The 17,583-nt window shown below is 40.6% G+C and overlaps 1 protein-coding gene across 1 annotated transcript in view; it reads left to right on the forward strand.

Annotated features, from left to right (window-relative positions):
• The window catches only part of ZBTB40 (zinc finger and BTB domain containing 40), a 75,443-nt gene that overhangs the window by 28,792 nt on the left and 29,068 nt on the right, over positions 1 to 17,583 (forward strand). Inside the window, exons 3-4 of the mRNA XM_011945531.1 lie at positions 9,869 to 10,633; positions 11,392 to 11,525. Coding sequence (XP_011800921.1) covers positions 9,937 to 10,633; positions 11,392 to 11,525 — 831 coding nt within the window. The 5' untranslated portion in view covers positions 9,869 to 9,936. The remainder of the gene's footprint in view (positions 1 to 9,868; positions 10,634 to 11,391; positions 11,526 to 17,583) is intronic.

Consider the following 17,583-nt stretch of genomic DNA (forward strand, 5'->3'; position numbering starts at 1 on the left):
GTGGCCTCCCAAAGTGCTGGGATTACAGGCGTGAGCCACTGTGCCTGGCTTAATCACACATTTTTTCTTTAGCTCTGTCTAATCTATTAATCCACTGATGGATTTCAGTGACTTAATTTTGAGGTCCTATAAGTTCTTTTCTTTTTTTCTGAGATGGAGTCTCACTCTGTCGCTGCCAAGACTGGAGTACAGTAGCACCATTTTGACTCACTGCAACCTCCATCTCCTGGGTTCAAGCAATTCTCCTGCCTCAGCCTCCTGAGTAGCTGGGATTACAGGCCCCTACCACCACACTGGCTAGTTTTTATATTTTTAGTAGAGACGGTTTTTCACCATGTTGGCTAGGCTGGTCTCGAACTCCTGAGCTCAGGTGATCTACCTGCCTTGGCCTCCCAAAATGCTGGGATTACCCAGCCAGGAATTTCTTATATATTCTAGATATCAATTCCTTATTGCCTTTAAACTTTGCAAATATCTGCCATTTCTGTCATTTGTCCATCTGTCTCTAGTATCCTTTGACAGAAACCTTTAATACCTATACAGTCAAATTTATTCTCTTTTTTAAGCTTTTGGGGAATTGTTTCAGAGGTCTTTGCCTTACCTGTTTCAAAGGTCCCCTCTGACGTTTTCTACTGTTAGCTTTTATAGATTTACTTTTCACGTCCAGGTCTTCCTCATGTGGTTTGTAATTGTGAGCTTCTTTTCTGTGTGTGTGTGTGTGTGTTTTTTTCGAGACGGAGTCTCGCTCTGTCACTCAGGCTGGAGTGCAGTGGTGCGATCTCGGCTCACTGACCTCTGCCTCCCGGGTTCACGCCATTCTCCTGTCTCAGCCTCCTGAGTAGCTGGGACTATGGGCGCCTGCCACTACGCCCAGCTAATTTTTTTGTTTTTTGTTTTTTTAGTAGAGACAGGGTTTCATCATGTTAGCCAGGATGGTCTTGATCTCCTGACCTCGTGATCCACCCGCCTCGGCCTCCCAAAGTGTTAGGGTTACAGGTGTGAGCCACCGTGCCTGGCCCTTGTCTGTGTTTTTCTTTTTCTCTATGTGAGTCCCTTTGTTTTTTTCTGCTGCCTACTAGAGACCAGTTTTTATGTTAATTTCCTGACTTGAGATTCCTGTATGATACAGAGTATAAATTTGGATGCTATACCTCTGTGTGGCATAGATGTGCATTTTACCTTTTCTCCTGCTGAAGGCCTAGATAATAAGCAACTCTTATTGTTGTTTCCCTGAGCCAGTGAGCAGATTTTTCAGATCGTGTATCAAGGAAGGATCGAAGTTTGAGGCTCTGGGCTTTATTCAAGGGTCTCAGTGCTAACTCCCTACCTTCTACCTGCCTGAAGCTACATTTGCAGTCTTCATGTGAGCATTAATGCTTCCTCCTCCCAGCTTAGGGCCTGTACAGGAGTTTGAAACCCCTGTGGGCCACCATGGTCTCAATTCCCACTTACTGTTCTAGCCTTGATTTTGATACTTCTTTCATTTCAGGTACCTAGGGATTTCTTTTCTTTAATTTTTTTCAAGCCTATGTATTTTAAAAGCATTTTTATGTTTTATCCAGCATTTCTGTGTGTTTGTAGGGGGAGAAAAAGATCCATTTACTTCAGCTCAGTGTGCCGTTTTGCCAAAAGTCTGCTTTTTAATTACTATTGCATTAATCTCAGTAAATTTTCAATTTTCGACATTGCCAACTTGGATTCATTATGTAGCCATTGACCACCCTTGAATGTTTTAGGCCTTAACGGTTCCCGTTGTCATTTTACTGCTCAAGCTTATAACCATCTTTTTAGTATCTGTATATTGGTAACCCAGATAATTAGGTTCAGTTGGCTTTTTAACCTTGCCTAGTTGCTCATTCTGCTGAAGTTTTTCTTTTTCTCTTCTTATTAAGTTGTTCCCAAAAACATTAAATAGCTCTGACCACAGAATGCTCGAAATATCTCCCTCTCCATCTTGGGCGAATCTTCTTCTTGTTTAATCTGATGTGGGTACCCTCCCCAGAAACTTAAAAGCAACCTTTAAGTTTGAGTCTACCGAAAATATAATCCCAGTCACTTGTTTCTTACTAATAAGAATGTTTAAAAATCTAATGTATGTCCAGGTTGGTCTTTTGGTTTACTGTAATCCATAAGACTTATGTCTTGTTTTACAAAAAAAAAATCACATTACATTGGTATAATTTGTTGCTTAGAAAAACCTCATCAGTGCCTGTTTATGGTCTTTTGTTATTTGCAAATTGAATTCTTGTTCACATTTTTCTCAAATACTAAATTAATTTAAAATTTTAGAAAATGTTTTCCTAGTTTTAAATCTTATGGAATTTTCCCCCCCTCTTTCCATAAAACACCAAGAGATAAAAATTCCAGTTCCCCTACTTGAGCTGCTATTTTTAGAGAAAGGCGCTTACCTCCTAGGACGGTTTCTTCATTTGTTTAAAAATATATGTGCATTTTTATAATATAGATTAAAACAGACTGTATTCAAAAAGTAGGGGTAGACATTCTTAAAGATCTTCTTTGAGCAAGCTGAAAAAAATCATATGAATTCATGAATGCCCAACAATATTAGGTACGTGGTATAGAAGGGGGTGGGGTAGTTAGAACTGAAACACTGATACTTATTTTGGCAAATCTTTAATTAATAAACTATTTTTTAGAGTAGTTTGAGGTACATGCAGAATTAAGCAGAAATTACAGAGGGTTTGCAGATCTCTTCCCACTCCCATTCCCCACACATGCACAACCTTTCCCACCATCCATGTCTCACACCATAGTGGTACATTTCTTGTAACTGATGAACCTACATTGACACATCATTCTTACCCTGAGTCCATAGTTTACATTAGGGTTCACTGTTGGTGTTGTGCATTCTGTGGGTTTTGACAAATGTATAATGACCTATATTTGCCATTGTAGATTCATGAAGAATAATTTCACTGCCCTAAAAATCCTCTATGCTTTGCTTATTCATCCCTCCCTCTCCTCTGACCCCTGGCAATCACTGGTCTTTTTTACTATCTATCTATTTACCTTTTCTAGAACGTCATATATTTAGAATTATGAAGTATGTAGCATTTTCAGATTGACTTCTTTCACTTAGAAATATGCATTTAAGTTTCCTCCCTGTCTTTTCATGGCTTTATATCTCATATCTTTTTAGCACTGAATAACAGTCCATTGTCTGGATGTACCACAGTTTATTCATTATATCTACTTCTTGGTTGCTTCCAAATTTTGGCAATTATGAATAAAGCTGCTTTATAAGCATCATGTGCAGGCTTTTGTGTGGCCACAAGTCTTCCACCCCTTTGGGTAATTACCAAGGAATGTGATTACTGGATCATGTGGCAAGAGTATGTTTAGTTTTGTAAGAAACTGCTAATCTGTAGAATGTCTGTACTATTTTGCATTCCCACCAGCATTGAATGAAAGTTCCTGTTTCTCTACATCTTCGTCAGCATTTGGTATTGCCAGTCTTTTGAATTTTGGTCATTCTGATAGGTGTGTGATGGTATCTTGTTGTTTTAATTTGCAATTCTCTAAAGACATACCATATACAACATCTTTTCATATGCTTATTTGTCATCTGCATATCTTCTTTGATGAAGTATCTGTTCAAGTCTTTTGCTATTTTTTAATTGGGTTGTTTGTTTTCTTATTGTTGAGTTTTGAGAGTTCTTTATCTGATGTGTCTTTTGCAAATATTTTCTCCCAGTCTGTGGCTTGTGTTTTCATTTTCTTGACATTGCCTTTCGTGGAGCAAAATTTATTTCTGTCATGGATTGTGCCTTCGGTCTTGTGTCTAAAAAGACTGCCATAACCAAAGTCAACTAAGTTTTCTCCTATGTTAACTTCTAGGAATTATAGTTTTGTATTTTGCATCTAGGTCTCTTATGTATTTTAAGTTAATTTTTGTGAAGGGTATAAGGTCAATGTCTAGATTCATTTTTTTTTTTATGTGAATGTCCAATTGATTCCAGCATCACTTGTTGAAAAGATATTCTTTGCTTCATTTTAGTGCCCTTTGCTCCTTTGTCAAAGATGAATTGACTGTATTTGTGTGGGGTCTGTTTCTGGGCTTTCTGTTCTGTTTCACTGATCTACTTGTCTGTTCTTTCACGAATACTACATTGTCTTGCTTATTGTAGCTTTAAAATAGTAAATATTGAAGTCAGTGTCAGTCCTCCAACTTCAGTCTTCTCCTTCAATATTGAGTTAGCTATTTTGGTCGTGGGGAAGATCTGAGTCTCTGAAAATATTGAATATTTCTATCTAACAACATGGGATATCTCTCCATTTTTTAAGTTCTTTGATATCTTTCATCAGAGTTTTGTTGTTTTCTTCTTATAGATCTTGTACATATTTTGTTAGATTTATACCTAAGTATTTGCCTTTTTAGGGTGCTAGTGTAAATGGTAAAGTTTCTAATTTCAAATTCTACCTTACTGCTGGTATATAGGAAAACAGTTAACTTTTGTATATTAACCTTATAATCTCTTGTTAGTTCTATAATCTCTTTGCTATAATCTCTTGTTAGTTCCAGGAAGTTTTTTGTCATCTCTCTAATTTTCTGTAAAGACAATCATGTAGTCTGCAAACAAAGACAGTTTTAACTTCCTTCCCAATCGGTATACCTTTTATTTCCTTTTCTTGTCCTATTGCATTAGCTAGGACTTCCAGTACAGTGTTTAAGATCAGTGATGAACTGGGATATCCCAGCCTTGTTTATAATCCCAGTGGGAAGACTTTGAGTTTCTCACCATTATGAATGATGTCAACTGTAGGTTTTTTGTAGATGTTCTTTATGAAGTTGAGGAAGTTCCGCTCTATTTCTGGTTTGTTAGAGTTTTTATCATGAATGGGCATTGGATTTCTGCCAGATGATTTTTCTGCATCTTTCTGTTGACATATTCATATGATTTTTCTTCTTTAGCCTGTTGATGTGATGGATTACATTAATTGATTTAGAATGTTGAACCAGCCTTGCATACCTGTGAGAAATCCCATTTGGCCATGATGTATAATTCTCTTTAGGCATTGTTAGAGTCAAGTTGCTAATGTTTTGTTGAGGATTTTTGCGTCTGTCTTCACAAGAGATACTGGTCTGTGGTTTTCTTTTCTTGTAATATCTCTGTGTGGTTTTGGTAGAAGGTTAACGTTGGCCTCAAAGAATGAGTTGGGAAGTATACCCTCTGCTTCTGTCTTCTGGAAGAGTTTGTAGAGAATTGGTATAATTTCTTTCTTAAATATTGGGTGGAACTCATTAGTGAACACATCTGGGCCTGTTGCTTCCACTTTGGGGAGGTTATTGTTGATTCACCTTCTTTAATAGATAGAGGCCTGTTCAGATAGTCTATTGCTGTGTGTGTGAGTTTTGACAGATTGCATTGTTCAAGGAATTGAATCATTTTATTTAGTTTATATTTGTGGACATTCATAAATTACCTTATATTTTTAATGTATATATACATTGATACTGATATTAATACACAGTGATACTGATATTAATACATTGTATTGTCCATTTTGTTTTTCTTTGTTACCATGGCCACCTTTGATTTTCTGACATTTGAAAACTATATGCCTAGGCTTAATGTCCTCTGAGTTTCCTGGATCTGTGATGTGGTGTCTGCCATTAATTTGGGGAAATTCTCAGTCATTATTGCATCAAATATTGCTGCTTTTCTCTCTTCCCCTTCTGCTGTCCCCATTTGGCATTAGTTATTTCTTTTGTAGTCTTCCCACTGTTAGGTATTCTGTTCTGTTTTTTTCTTCTTTTTTTACTTTGCTTTTTAGTTTTGGATTGTTACATCTTCAAGCTAAGAGATTCTTTCCTCAGTCGTGTTCAGTCTACTAATGAGCTCATCAAAGACAGTCTTCATTTCTGTTATGGTGTTTTTTTATCTCTAGCGTTTCTTTTTGATTATTTCTTAGAATTTCCATTTCTCTGTTACATTATCCATCTATTCTTACATGTTTTGTACTTTTCCTGTTAAAGCCCCTGGATATGTAATCATAGTCTTAGAGAAAAAAGAACCTGTTGTGCTGATTCAGACATTCTTGCTGTATCTGAGTCGTTTTGAAGTTTGTTCTGTCTCCAAACTGTTTTTTGGTTTTGTTTGTTTGTTTGCCTTTTAGTATGCCTTGTAATTTTTTGTCGAAAGGTGAACATGATGTATTGCATAAAAGGAACCGCTATAGCTAGGCCTTTATTGATGTGGTAGTAGGGTGTAGGGGAGGAGAAGCTTTCTGTAGTCCTGGGATTCTCCCTCTTTTGGTGAGCTTGTGCCCCTGGGCTGTGAACTTCCCAAGTACTCTCAGGCTTTTTTGCTCCTTAGATGGTACAGGATGGCTGGAGGGAGCTGGAGTTCGGTATCTGTTTTTCTCCGGGTAGGTTAGACTCTGAGAAAACTGTAGCCAGTTAGGCTCTTGTAAAATGCTTTTCTTGAAGGCAGGCCTTGTTAAAAACAGAGTGCTCTGGCAGATTTCAAAATGGCTCCTTTTCCCTCTCCCGCTGCTGGAAGCAAGAGGGAATTTTTCTTCAGTATTCATTGTGAGGACTTGTTAGAGCTCTAGGAGGTAAAGCTCACAGAAGTGTTGGGGGCCCCCTATGACTGAGTCGCCCCCAGAATTTTTAACTCTCAGAGTTGTGCACACTGAGCCTCCAGCGATTCATTGATTGCAGTTCAGGTTTTCTTAAACTGGCACCTGTTCCTACAGAGGCTTTTGTTCATACGTTGTTTTTGTTTTGTTTTGTGTTTTGAGACGGAGTCTCCCTCTTTTGCCCAGGCTGGAGTGCAGTAGCGTGATCTGGGCTCACTGCAGCTTCTGCCTTCTAGGTTCAAGTGATTCTCCTGCCTCAGCCTTCTGAGTAGCTGGGATTCCAGGTGCCCGCCACCATGCCTAGCTAATTTGTGTATTTTTTTTAGTAGAGATGAGGTTTTGCCATGTTGGCCAGGCTGGTCTCGAACTCCTGACCTCACGTGATCCACCCGCCACAGCCTCCCAAAGTGTTGGGATTACAAGCATGAGCTGCTGCACCTGGCTTGTGTTTTTTGTTCATTAAGTTGTGATTCTCTGTGTCTACCTGTCTCTAATTTTAGGGACAATGATTTGCCCTGTGACCTTTCTTTGATTAATTAAAGAAGGTTATTGGTTTTTCAGTTTGTTCAGCTTTGTTTGCTTTTAGGACATGGTGACTTCTAAGCTCCTGACATGCCAGAATGGAAACTGGAACTCTGAAATATTTTTATTTATGTTTTTATCTGTCAATTTCAGTGTCAGTAAATGTAGAAATGGTGGGGTGGAAAGAGAATCATCCATAATCCTCTAATAAAAGCAATTGCTGGTTTTTTGACATATGTCTTTCGCCCCTTTTCTTAGTGTACTTGTTTCTTTATACAAGTGAGATTACATAATTTCCTCAAAGATCCACAAAGATAAGATCCTCAAACCCAAAACTGAACTAGATGTCTCTCCCCCTAAACTGTCTGTTCTTGTATTATCAGGATCATCTTATCATCCACCCACTCACCAAGCCAGGAACCTGGGAATTGTTTCTCTCCATCCTTCACATCATTCAGCCCCTAAGTCATGACAGCTATACTTTCGCAATGTGTTTTGGCTCTCTCCTATTACCAGTTCTCCTGCTTGAAGCCCTCATTGATTTTCTCCTGATCTCCTGCAATAATAGAGTCCGTCTCCAGCATTATCCCCCTTAAATTCTGTACACATGTTACTTAAGTGGTATATTTAAAATGCATATCTGACCACATGACTTTGCTGCTTAAAGCCCTTCAAATGCCTCAATGGCTGCTCATTGCTTTTAGGATAAAATCCAAGCTCATAATCATGACCTATATATCCCTCTGTGGCCAACACCCCTGCCTGCCTCTCCAGATTCATCTCTTAACACTCCCATTCCCTGCTTTATGTTCCAGTAATAATCTTAGCTCCTAATCCTCCTGCCTCCCACCACGGGATGTTTTCTTATCTGCGTGCCTCATGCAGGCATCCCTGCCAAGATTGCCTTTTCCTCCCATTCTTTTTACCTCATCTGTGTGTCTGTATCTTTTAAGACACAGGTCAGCTGTTATTCCCTCAAAGCTTTACTCTAACTCCTAGACTCCCCTATCCCCCAAACTGTGTTTCTGTGTACAAATCCATCATTATGTTTCCTTTTAGTTATTTATTCATTCTACCAACTTATCAACAATATTTGTGTTAAGCAGAATTTTAAGCATTGGGATACAGCAGATGATAAAATTAAGTTCCTACCCTAATGGAGCTTATATTCTAGTGAAGGACGATAGATAATAACAAATAAAAATATAGTATGTCAGTAGGCGATAAGTGCTATGATGAAAAACAAAGCAGACGAAGGAGCGGGATGTTCTGAGGTTGGAGGGGAGGTTGCTTGTTGAAAAAACATGGTCAGGGAAGGCCTTATTGTTAACATGGCCTCTGAGCAAAGGGTTGGTAGAAATAAGCCAGCCAGCCACACACAGATATGCTAAGCATGCTTGGCCCTGAGGCAGAGAACGTAGAGCATGCTTAATATATTCCCAGGTCAGCAAGGAAGGCGGAGTTCTCAGAGCAGAACGGGTGAGGGGGAGAGTGAGTAGTAGAAGATGAGGTTAGGAGCCGATGACAGCCAGATCATGATTAAAGGCTTGCTAGGCCATTGTAAGAACTTTGACTTTTACTCCAAGACTGGAAGCCATTTAAGGCTTTTTGTGCAAAGAAGCAGCAAGATCTGGCTGTGTGTTAAGTAGGTTGCTCTGCCTACTGGGTCGAAGATAGGATGAGGTAGGGATAGCAGTAGGGGAGGATGGAGGCATGGAGGCTAATTAGGAGGTTGCTGCAGTAATCTAGGTAAGAGATGATGGCAGCTTGGACTGACTAGAGAGGAGCCAGTGAAGGAAATTAGCGGTTGGAGTTTGGATATGTTTTGAAGATAGAGCCAACAGGATTTATAAAGGATTGGATATAGCGTATGAGAAAAAGCAAAAGTCAAGGATGACTTGGTTTTAGTCTGAAGAACGAGAAGGACAGAATTGCTGTGAGGTGGGAAAGTGGCAGGAGAGTTTTGGATATGTTACATTTCAGAAACCAGGTTCCAATTGGAGATGTTGAGTAGGTAGTTGGAGGTCTACATCAGGAGTTCAGAGGAACAGTCTGAGCCAGAGACATAAATCTGAAAGCTGTCAGCATTTAGATGACATTTCAAAGGTATGGAATCAGAAGAGAGGGAAGGTAAGAGGTGGGATGACTGGGTCCTTGAGCACTCCAAACTTTAAAGGCTGCAGTGACACAGAGGACCCAACCAAGGAGTCTGGGAAGGCATGGCTAGTGAGTGAGAAGGAGAACCAAGTGAAAAATGTGCTTTCAGAGGAAGAGAATGATGACCTCTGTCCATTGTTAGGGCTAGACTGTATTATAAGTCTCCATCTACGTATTTATCTCCTCTAGGTGGCTGAGAGCTCTTTGGGAGCAGGAATGGTAGTGTAGTTAGAGCTTTGAAGTCAGTGAGATGGCTATTTTTCCTTAGGGTGATTCTCTGGGTCCTTCAAAGCTCCAATCTCATCTGTAAAATGGGGAGGAAATAGTACCTTTTCCACTGAGTCATTGTGAGAATCAAATGAGATAGTCCATACAAAGCATTATGCGCAGTCTCTTTCATATGTTTAAACACATAATGATCATTATTGATTTAGTATACCTGGCATACTGTCCCTCCCTTTTAAGCAACATTTGTTGAATGAATGAGTGAAATGCCTTTCTGTTCATTTAGCATTTCATTCAAGGCCTTTCTTTCCCTATGGTTTTTTGAAGTTCTAACCTGGTATTTTGTGGGTATTTTCTCTAGAGCCTGTCCCCCCAAAGCCGACTCTAGGAGAGGAGAGGAAGAGGAGTTCTTGAGGCAGAGTTGACGCAATGGAGCTCCCCAACTACAGCCGGCAGCTGCTGCAGCAGCTCTACACTCTGTGCAAGGAGCAGCAGTTCTGTGATTGCACCATCTCCATTGGTACCATTTACTTCAGGGCTCACAAGCTTGTCCTGGCTGCTGCCAGCCTCCTGTTCAAAACCCTGCTGGATAACACAGATACTATCTCCATCGATGCATCTGTGGTGAGCCCCGAGGAGTTTGCGCTCTTGTTGGAAATGATGTACACGGGCAAACTACCTGTGGGCAAGCACAACTTCTCCAAAATCATCTCCTTAGCAGACAGTCTACAGATGTTTGATGTGGCTGTTAGCTGCAAAAATCTTCTGACCAGCCTTGTAAACTGCTCTGTTCAGGGTCAGGTGGTAAGGGATGTCTCCGCGCCATCCTCAGAGACATCCAGGAAGGAACCAGAGAAGCCTCAAGTAGAAATCCTTTCATCCGAAGGTGCTGGAGAGCCTCACTCTTCCCCAGAGCTTTCTGCCACTCCAGGGGGCTCTGTGAAAGCTGAGACTGAGGAAGCAGTCCTTACAGTTTCACAAGAGATGAGTGTGAATTCTCCCACAGCCCAGGAGAGCCAGAGGAATGCAGAAACCCCAGCGGAGACTCCTAACACAGCTGAAGATTGTTCCCCCTCCCTTGTTGTGCAAACCTTTAGTGAGGCAAAGGAGACAAGCACAGAACCAGGTAACAGTCATTGTCTTATAATCTATCCTTCTGTTTTTAATGATCTTTATCAGTTTTAATGTTTGATTAATAAATTTATCAAAGACCACTGTTAGGTAGAAAACCAGTATTCAGTGCAATACCATTCTGGGCCATTCTTCTTTTAAAAGTGTCTGTGTTTTTGAACATTGAAAGTCCAGACGTGAACTACAGAGCAGAAAAGCAATATTGGAATAATGAGGTACCATTTTGATAATTATCTGTTTTTTTTTTATTTTGTTTTGTTTTCTCTTGAGACGGAGTCTTGCTCTGTTGCCTAGTCTGAAGTGCAGTGGCGTGATCTCAGCTCGCTGCAACCTCTGCCTCCCAGGTTCAAGCGATTTTCCTGCTTCATCCTCCCAGGTAGCTGGGATTACAGGCATGCACCACCACGCCTAGCTAATTTTTTGTGTTTTTAGTAGAGATGGGATTTCACCATGTTGGCCAGGCTGATCTCGAACTCCTGACCTTGTGATCCACCTGCCTCGGCCTCCCAAAGTGCTAGGATTATAGGCGTGAGCCACCACACCCTGCTGATCATCTTCTATTTTAACCAGGCTGAGGCCAGCACAAAGGAGGAAGCTGTGAGAGATACTGTTGTCTGTTATTCATAACTAATGTGCTAGATAGAGATCAGTTAGGTGCAGTATATGACCTGAAGATGCTCAGACAGCTGAAACTTGTAAAAATTGGTTTCAAGTAATGAATTTCTGATTTGTTTTATTTTGTTCCACATTTAGCATGTGAAAGGAAACATTACCAGCTGAATTTTCTTCTAGAAAATGAAGGTATCTTCTCAGATGCACTCATGGTTACCCAGGATGTTTTAAAAAAACTAGAAGTGTGTTCAGAAATTAAAGGTCCACAGAAGGAGGTAGGTACCTCTGACTTTTGTACTTGTTTGCTAGTTAGTGTTCTCAGGATACCTTACTAACTTTCCATATGGGGCGGAAATAGCCCAGGGTTTCAATGTTTTGAAACTTTAATTTTTAAAAATTTATTCCCTAAAGGGCAGTCTCGCAAAAGTACTCAGGCAAGATACTTTCAAAATGAAGTTACATTTTGATCACCAGGAGAATCCTAGCTTCTAACCAGTTTTGATCCAGGATACTTAACTGATCATACCATTTCCTCCTGATTAATCACAGATAAATTTAAGAAGATAGCCGTGTATAACCCCAAACCTGAGACTTAAACAATTCAAATTAAAACAAAACAACAGATACTCAAAATGTGAACAAAAAGGACTTTATATATATGAATTATTGGTAAAATACATCCAATATTTAGGAATAACAGTGGCCATTTTCAGACATAAAAACAGTAATGGTAAACATTTATTGAACACTTTCTGTATTAAGCTTGGCATATGTGTTATCACATTTAATTTTCACAAAAACCATCAGTGTGGGTATTATTGTTAAGTCCTGTTTTATACATGAGAAAACTGTCTCAAAGAGGTGGTGTAATGTGAAGGTCACAGAGCTCATATGACCCTGAGCCAGAATTGAAACCTCAGCATTCTGCCTTTAGAGCTGCTCCCTTACACACTGAGTTGTACTGCCTCCCAACAGGGTAAAAGTGATGCATATATGTATAAGTGTTTAGGAATCGCCTGACAGAAAACTGCCAAATGGCTATCATGCTTCCTTAGCTGACCTCTTTTTTAAAGTAACTCAGTTGAGACGCTTTCCCACCTGTGTGATCTCTCAATACTTGATTCTTCACACCTGACCCTGCAGGATTCACTCCACAACCAATTTAGAATTGCATTTGTTTCCCTTTTCTCCCAGCCCTGCTTCCCCATTCTGAGAGGCCGCTGGCAGAGCGAGAGGCCACTGCCCCAGCAGGCTTGCTGCTCTGATTGGTAGGGGGTAGTGTGGGTCAGTCCTCCCATGTTGCTGTAGGCAATTTTGTATTAATTGTATTAATCCAAGTAATACATGCCTTCTAATAATTAAATGTTTTCCTGATTCATAGCAAGTTACTTTTTTAAAAAACAAATTCAAGGTCTGGTATTTATTTTAGCTGTGTTAATTGACAGTTGGCTATACATTGTTTTCTTGGGAGACAAGCTAGTTACAAGGCTGGGCTAACCCTGATGACTCTCTTTGGGAGGTTTCAAGTCATAAATCCTTGGTACTCTTTGTACTGATTATGCTGAAGGACTTACGGTTTTATATTTTTGCACTTGCACGTTCTCTTAGCTGTTCAATCCATTATTTTTTGTCATTAGTTTGTTACCTTGATAGCTTCTAGACACACCTCTTCATTTTCTCTTAAGGCTTCCTCTCCACTTAACTTTGGCTACAGAGGAGTAATGTTATTCCTTAGATCAGCAATACTCAAGTTATTAGTGTCACCTTTATACTTAGGTGAACTGTGTCTTATGCATTTTTTTTAACATTGGTACCTAAAAGTATGTGGCATATAGCAGGTGGTCAAGAAATGTCTGTTATACATGCATTCGTTCAACATTTCTTTCTTTTTTTCCATTTCTTGTTCTAATCTTTTGATGGCAATATCGTTAATGGTCCTTTAAAAGAACACTGATTTGCTATTCATGATCATTATAGGCTTATATTATTTCTTCCTCAGTTTTAGAGATCAGAGTAGGAGCTCTGCAAATCACTTGGTGGCTGTTTTTAAAGCCCATTCTGTTACAATCCGTAATAAATCTTTGAACTTCAGAAAGAAAAAGGGAACAGATACTTTAAGAACATAAGATTAAACAGAGTTAGGGAGATGCTGCTTTGTACTTGGACCTCTACTTCTGTCTCTCTCTCTCATACTTTGTTTCAGACAGCCTTGTTGAGCTATGACCGACATGCAGTAACCTGTACATAGGTATAGTGTACAATGTGATTAGTTTTGATATATGGCCTGAAACCATCACCACAGTCAAGATGGTAAACATCTCCATCACCCCCAAAAGTTTCTTCGTGTCCGTGTGTACTCCCTCTCTCTTGCCCCTTCCACTTACCCATGTCCCGGGTAGCCGCTGGTCTGCTTTCGGTCACTGTACATAAGTTTGTATTTTCTAGAGTATTGTATAAATGGAGTCATATGGTATGTATTTTTTGTCTGGCTTTCATTCAGCGTAAGTATCTTGAGATTCATCCATGTTTTTTTTTTTTTTCCTTTTTTCTTTTTCTGTGAACTCTACAGAGATACGCCCCTACTGTTGTGTATTCTTTCCTTCTTATTGCTGAGTCATGTGCATTGTGTGGATATACAATTCATTTATCCAGCTCTACTATTTACTAGCATTATGACTTTAGGCAGCTTCATCTTTATAAGCCTCAGTGCCCTTGTTTGTAAAATGGGGATACTATCACCTACATCATGGGGTCATTGTGAATTACGATTATTTATATAAAATTCGTAGTAAAATGCCAGACACTCAGTAGGAGATCAGTAGGGAACAACTGCTATTGTTTGTTTATACATTAACTCAGTATTTTAGACCTAATAGACCTTGAAACCCCCTTTTCACTGAATGCCTTATAATATCCTGGTGCCATGGCCATTTACTCTGACACATGAGATGGTTTGCTGTTACTTTAAGCTTAATTTGTAAGGCATGCTTTCAGATAAGTACCACCATCCACTTGGAAGTAGCTTCTTAAACTTCAAGGGCAGTGTCTAGTCTGAAGCAATCACTTTCTAGAACAGTCTCTAGAGGAAGTAGCTTCCTGTACTGCAGGGGCAGTGTCTAGAATGAAGCAATCAGTCTCTAGCAATGTATAGAAAAATCATCTGAGGTGCTTGTTACAATGTATACCTCCAGAACTCATTTCCATAGTGTCTGATTCTTAGGTTGTGGTAGAACTTGGGAATCTACATCTTTAACAGGCTCCCCATGGGTTGCTGTTTTGGAATCTGTAGACTACATTTTGAGAAGCATAACTGGAGAAGTGAATGGCTTACAAAACTCTTAGTGTGTGATGGCAGATGTCATAATGTCTGTGCTGGCACCTTTCAGTAGCATGAGAGGCCACCGAATACCCATTTTCCTCATTTGCTTGCCCTTTGATTTAGCAGATGTTTACTGAGCAACTGATATGTGCCAGACTGAGCCGCTTGCTAGGCAGAGAAACTTCAATAAGACTTGATCCCTGTCCTTAAAGAGTATCTTGACAGCAGAGAAATCCTGCCACATGTGTGGTTATTTTGGGGGAAGTATGCACAAGAGTCGCCAAATTACAGATTTCACCATAAGGCTTCAGCAATGAGCGCATTTAAGAGCTGTTCGCTTAGAACAACATTGTTTACATTTCCGTACAATTTTACAGTTTGTTTGGGGTATTTTGTTTTTCTGTTTATACATTTTTAGCTCCCCAAGAGCTTTGAGTGGTGTCCTGTGATTGGTCGTTATTTGGTTAATCATAACTTGAGAAACAGCTTAACATTAAAAATAGTCTACTCCTGGATGTGTCATTCCATTTCTGAAACACAGCTGTGAGGTGTGCACCTGGGCAGGATTGAGTTTAGGGAGGACACCATGAACTAGTGTCCCAATTGTTTTATTTCCTGAGATCAATGATGAAAGGTGTCAAAGCCATTCCCTGAGCAGTGATTGCAGCAACATGAGAAGAAGCTGGGCTACTTGAATTGTGAGAAACCAAAACCAAAACTTATTAAAGAGAAATCTCTCAGGTGCTGGAGTGGGACCATGTCTTCTGCGTGTCTTTGTATCAGTGTAATATGCCTTACCCATGAGAAAAGCAGATAGTGACCTAAGAGGTCACTTCTGACCTTTGGCTAAGCTGAGTAAAACTTTTATTTAGAGCCAGACTCATACTGTTTTTCAGTTTTTATGCTAGGTTTTTGGTTTTTGTTTTTTGGTTTTTTGTTTGTTTGTTTTTGAGACTGAATCTTGCTCTGTTGCCCAGGCTGGAGTGTAGTGGTACAATCTCAGCTCACTGCAGCCTCGGCCTCCCGGGTTCAAGTGATTCTCCTGCCTCAGCCTCCTGAGTAGCTGGGACTGCAGGCACGCGCCACCATGCCTGGCTAATTTTTGTATTTTTAGTAGAGACGGGGTTTCACCATATTGTTCAGGCTGGTCACGAACTCCTGACCTCAGGTGATCCACCCACCTTAGCCTCCCAAAGTGCTGGGATTACAGGCGTGAGCCACCGTGCCCAGCGTTTTTTTTTTTTTTTTTTTTTTTTATGTTTTAGGAATCATTTATTTAACTCTTCTGGACGTTAGCATTAACAAGTTTTGACACTGCCACTTATTTGCTCTGTGGCTTTAGGCAAGTTGTTTTGCCTCTCTGTGCCAGTTTTCATGTGGGTAAAAACAAATAAAGGCAAGGTAGGGGTTGGACAGGGCGCTGGCGCTGGCATTTTCCAGTTCTCTCGTCTGTATTTTCTGACATGTGTCTGCCTCCCAACATGCAGGCAGCAGAGATGCTACAGATTGAGAACAGCGTGGAGCTAACAAGACTTGCATACAGTGAGATACAGTGGATGATTTTGTGAGTGGCTGGGATACTTTCTGGAGGTTGAAAATTGTTTTTATTTAGCTGGCATCATGTGTCCATTAACGGCACTCAGCATCCCCAGGGATTGAGCGTGGCTTGCACCTCAGTGACAGACAAGCCCCACTGGGACTGTGAGGCTCAGGGAATTTCACTGGGGATTCAGACACCACCCATGGTCCCTGCAGACCAGGCAGTGCTCAGAAGCATGGAGGCATCAGAGATCCCGTTCTCATCCAGGACACCACGTTGCCTGGGAGGCACCACATTGATACTAAAACAACTAAGTTAGGGTAGACATAGGAATATCAGAGAGAGTTGCAGGGGGACGCCGTAAACACATTCACGTACCGCAGGGAGCACCGGACCAGCTGAATTGGGAACCCTTTCTAGCGCCAGGCTTCTGGGATTCCTTTGAGCGCCTTCTGTGTGCAATCTGCTGGTCCAAACTGGCTTATGCAAAAAGTTAACTTGTTGGCTCCTGTGACTTCATAGTGTGAAAGGAGAGATAGCTCTGGCCATGGCTGGGTACAGGTATGGCAACACTATCATCAGGACCTGGGTTCTTTCTCCCCGTCTCAGCAATGCTTCCTCTCTGCGGCCTCCACTTTCAGAAAGGCTTGCCCTCATGGTGACAGAAATGGCAGCAGCTGCTCTAACTTCAGGTGCAATCCAACAGAAAGTGGCCAAAGCCGTGGTAGGTGGCACACAGTCACAAGGTAAAGTCCCACGATAGGCCGTCTGCACCTTGAGGAGCAAGGAAGCCAGTGGTGGATCAGTCCAAGTCCCAAAACCTTAAAAGTAGGGAAACCGGTAGTGCAGCCTTCAGTCTTTTGCCAGAGGCCGGAGAGCCCTTGGCAAACCACCGGTGTGAGTCCAAGAATCCGAATGCTGAAGAACTTGGAGTCTGATGTTCAAGGGCAGGAAGCATCCAGCATAGGAGAAAGATGAAGGCTGGAATTGTCTTCCTTCTTTATTCCTAGCCATGTCTCTGCTTTTAATTAATTGTGTATACAGAAAAGTGGGTCTTCAACTAGAATAAGGAGATAGCTTTTTCTACTATTGATTTCTGTGCTTTTTGATCGACTCTTCACCTAAAAATCTAGAAGACTCCCAAAGCTGAAGACCTAGTAGCATTTTTTTCCCCTTCAACTTTATTTCAAAGGCAAACACGTCTCTTCTCCTATGTGAATCTGGTGTTTTCAGCCGTGTTGCTGCTGTGGAGGTTTGTCAAGTGCAGATCTGTGTTTGGAGGGCTCTGTTCACTGACAGGGTTGGGTAGCCCTCTTGAGAGTGAGTTAATGAGATTCATTTTACAGGTCTATGAAAGGTGAAAATAAGTAGTTGTTTTTCCAAATCTCCTTTCTGTTAATGATTAAGCTTAAGATATGCAGCCATGGATAGAAGGGTTAATGGTTTTATGGCAAGGGAATTTTATTTAATTAAA

Source organism: Colobus angolensis, unplaced genomic scaffold (assembly GCF_000951035.1).
Source record: "Colobus angolensis palliatus isolate OR3802 unplaced genomic scaffold, Cang.pa_1.0 Scaffold240, whole genome shotgun sequence".
NCBI classification, from domain to species: Eukaryota; Metazoa; Chordata; class Mammalia; order Primates; family Cercopithecidae; genus Colobus; species Colobus angolensis.